Source organism: Arachis ipaensis, chromosome B6 (assembly GCF_059453495.1).
Source record: "Arachis ipaensis isolate K30076 ecotype BB chromosome B6, ASM5945349v1, whole genome shotgun sequence".
Lineage (NCBI taxonomy): Eukaryota > Viridiplantae > Streptophyta > Magnoliopsida > Fabales > Fabaceae > Arachis > Arachis ipaensis.
The window spans coordinates 102106276-102109356 of NC_142441.1; the positions used below are offsets into that span (position 1 = coordinate 102106276).

A 3081-nucleotide genomic window follows, 5' to 3' on the forward strand; every position below is an offset into this window, starting at 1 on the left:
TTATTATTATAATATTTTATTTAAATAAATATATTTAAAACTTAAATTTTGTTATTTTTTAAAAGCTTTTTTAATCAGTAATTTTGATGTGTATTCCTTAAGACAAGTACTATCTAAATTCCATTTATTAAAGGTCATGTACGGACACCTATATAAGAATGATTAGGATGTTGGAAGCGCGTGGAGAGTACTGGGAAATTTCCAAGTAAAAGTAGGGATGATGGTGCAAAATTTTCTCATTTCACTCGTATCTCTGTTTACACTATTAATTATTAATTATTAGCATTGGAATTGCATTTTTGCCCAACTTTTTCCTGCTCACTAATTCTCCGAAACCGCTAGTGGTGATGGATATATATATATATATATATATATATATAACAAGCTCATGAGAAGTGCACTACACAAAATTGAATTAAAGAGGTGGAGAAGATGGAAAACATGCCACCAGGTTATCGTTTCTACCCTACGGAAGAGGAGCTGATTTCATTCTATCTACGGAACAAGCTTGAAGGAGTGAGGGAGGACATGAATCGGGTTATTCCAGTTCTTGATATATATGAATATAGTCCAAGCCAACTCCCACGTAATTATTAACTACAATCTTAATTTCCTTTTATATAATATATAGTTTTGCAAAGGTTTTAACATATATATTTATATTGTGTCCAGAAATATCGGGAGAGGCAAGTGTTAGAGACAGCGAGCAGTGGTTCTTTTTCATTCCGCGGCAAGAAAGCGAAGCGCGTGGAGGGAGGCCGAAGAGGCTCACAACAACTGGGTACTGGAAAGCCACTGGCTCCCCTAACCATGTTTTCTCTTCCGATAATCGCGTCATCGGAATGAAGAGAACCATGGTTTTCTACTGCGGTAGAGCTCCTAACGGAACTAAAACCGATTGGAAGATGAATGAGTATAAAGCCATTGACACTCATCACGCTTCTTCTTCTTCTTCTTCTTCTTCTTCCTCCAACAACAGGGCGGTTCCTATGGTAACAACCACGTATACTCAACTCTAATCAATCTTATTAATTAGTTTCCAGCATCATGTTTTTTAAGTAATATATTTTTATTTTTTTATAATCTAATTAATCACTTCTTGTGAAATTAATTGTTAATCTTGTTTGCACACCAAAACTTTAGAGTCAAGGTGATGACATCCATTTATTACATCATCCAAGGGATTTTGTTAGAGAACATGAATTCCCATAATTGAGTTGTAATTATTCAAGTCACAAACCTTATAATGAAGTTTTAGAAAAATGGTTGGAAGTTATAATTTATTCTCTTAATTTATCACAAAAAATATTATTTATCATCAAACTTTGTTACTAAAATTAGTTATTATATATGTATAGATATATATATTGTTTAATTTATTTTTAATATATATTTTATATGAGTATTTAATTTTGATGGTTAATTTTAATGTGTAAAATTAAATTTATCATAATTTCAAAAAATAACAGATATTTAAATTTTTATTTATCTTAATGAGTGCAGTTAAGGCAAGAATTCAGTTTATGCCGAGTGTACAAGAAAGCAAAATGTTTGAGGGCATTTGATAGAAGACCACCTCCAAGGAGGGACACATATCCTCCTAGCCAGAACAACGGTTCATCATCTTTTGATCATCATCATCAACATAATCAAACGGTGGAGAAATCTTCAGGTGCAGGTAGCTCACCGGAGAGTTCGTGCTCCGAAGACCACGGACAGTGTTCTCATCGGACGGAGGACGTGGAAAACGCTAACGAGCCATTTCTCGATTGGGAGCAAATCGATTGGTTCTTAGGATCTTCTTCACCGCCGGAACCATGAATGCACAGGTATAACTAATTGGAACTCCATCAACGAAAATTCGCAGAAGATCAGAAGGCGGCTTCCGTATGATTATTAAGTTATATATGAAGCGTAATTTATTAATTACTTAACCACTTACTAGTTTCTTTAATGGAAAAGCCTCTTTGCTACAATTAGAGTGTTCAATAATAACAATAATTTTAGAAAGATATGCATGTAAATTGCAATGCCCTATATTATCAGAATAACTACTTCGTCTTGTGATCAACCATATCAATCACCTTTTCTTCATGCATATCTTCCTAATGGATGGAAGATATGTAGTAACTATATTTTATTATTCTAGTATTTTATGTTGCCATGCTAGATAATCTTTTCTCAATCTTTTAAGGAGAAGAGAGCGAATAAATATTCAATTTTGTCATTTATTTATAAAAACAATGTTAGAGAATTATTATAATTTATTATTTTTGGTCATTAGTTAGTTTAAAAGTATGAGATAAAATATGTTAAATTACTAAATTAAAGAAACTAAATAAATTAATTGAATTAATGACTAAGTAATGACCAATCATAATAAATTCTAATTATTTCTTAATATTTTTCTTAAAAAAAAATAGGTAACACTTTCAGGTAACCGATTAAGCATTAAGATTTTAAAAGGGCAAAATACGCATATAAACCAAGTGGATCAAGATTTTATGCAATTCTACCAAAAAAAAATGTTATAAGGATCTACCAGCAGAACATTTCTATGTAATTCGAATTTCATATGGTAACTCGAATCGGAGCAATTCGAATTAGGCATGCATCAAATCACTATAGTAATTCGAATTACGCTTGCTCGAATTAACACCAAAAGAGTAACACATACTAGTTCGAATTGTAGTAATTCGAACTAGCAACCGGTTTAGCGCTCCTAGTAATTCGAAGCACACTGATTCGAATTACCATTGAATTACATGCCCATGGTAATTCAAAATGCACCAATTCGAATTACAAGTGTTGTGCCTATAAATAGAGTTCGAAACAACCTCATTCGAACCACTATTCCAAACCCCTGTCCCACCAAAATCTAGAGAAAAATCTTTCCAAGCGACTCAAAAAAAAGGGGTTTAACGGAATATTCAGCTGATGGGGGATAATTTGGTGAAAATAAATCTGTGCCACGACCTTCTGCTTAGCCAACCAAACCCTCCTATAAGTCGGCCTAAACTCGAAATATGCCTCTGTCGCATTCAGCAATACCGTGATACAGACAAATGCATCGACTCTAAC

General features: G+C 33.0%; 1 protein-coding gene across 1 annotated transcript; it reads left to right on the forward strand.

Annotated features, from left to right (window-relative positions):
- The first annotated feature begins 327 nt into the window (after positions 1-327).
- Positions 328-2071, forward strand: LOC107648279 (NAC domain-containing protein 90-like). Its single transcript, XM_088491507.1, has 3 exons — positions 328-586; positions 673-992; positions 1504-2071. The coding sequence occupies exons 1-3, from the start codon at positions 433-435 to the stop codon at positions 1819-1821; spliced, it is 792 nt and encodes a 263-aa protein (XP_088347633.1). The 5' UTR covers positions 328-432; the 3' UTR covers positions 1822-2071.
- The last annotated feature ends 1010 nt before the right edge of the window (positions 2072-3081 follow it).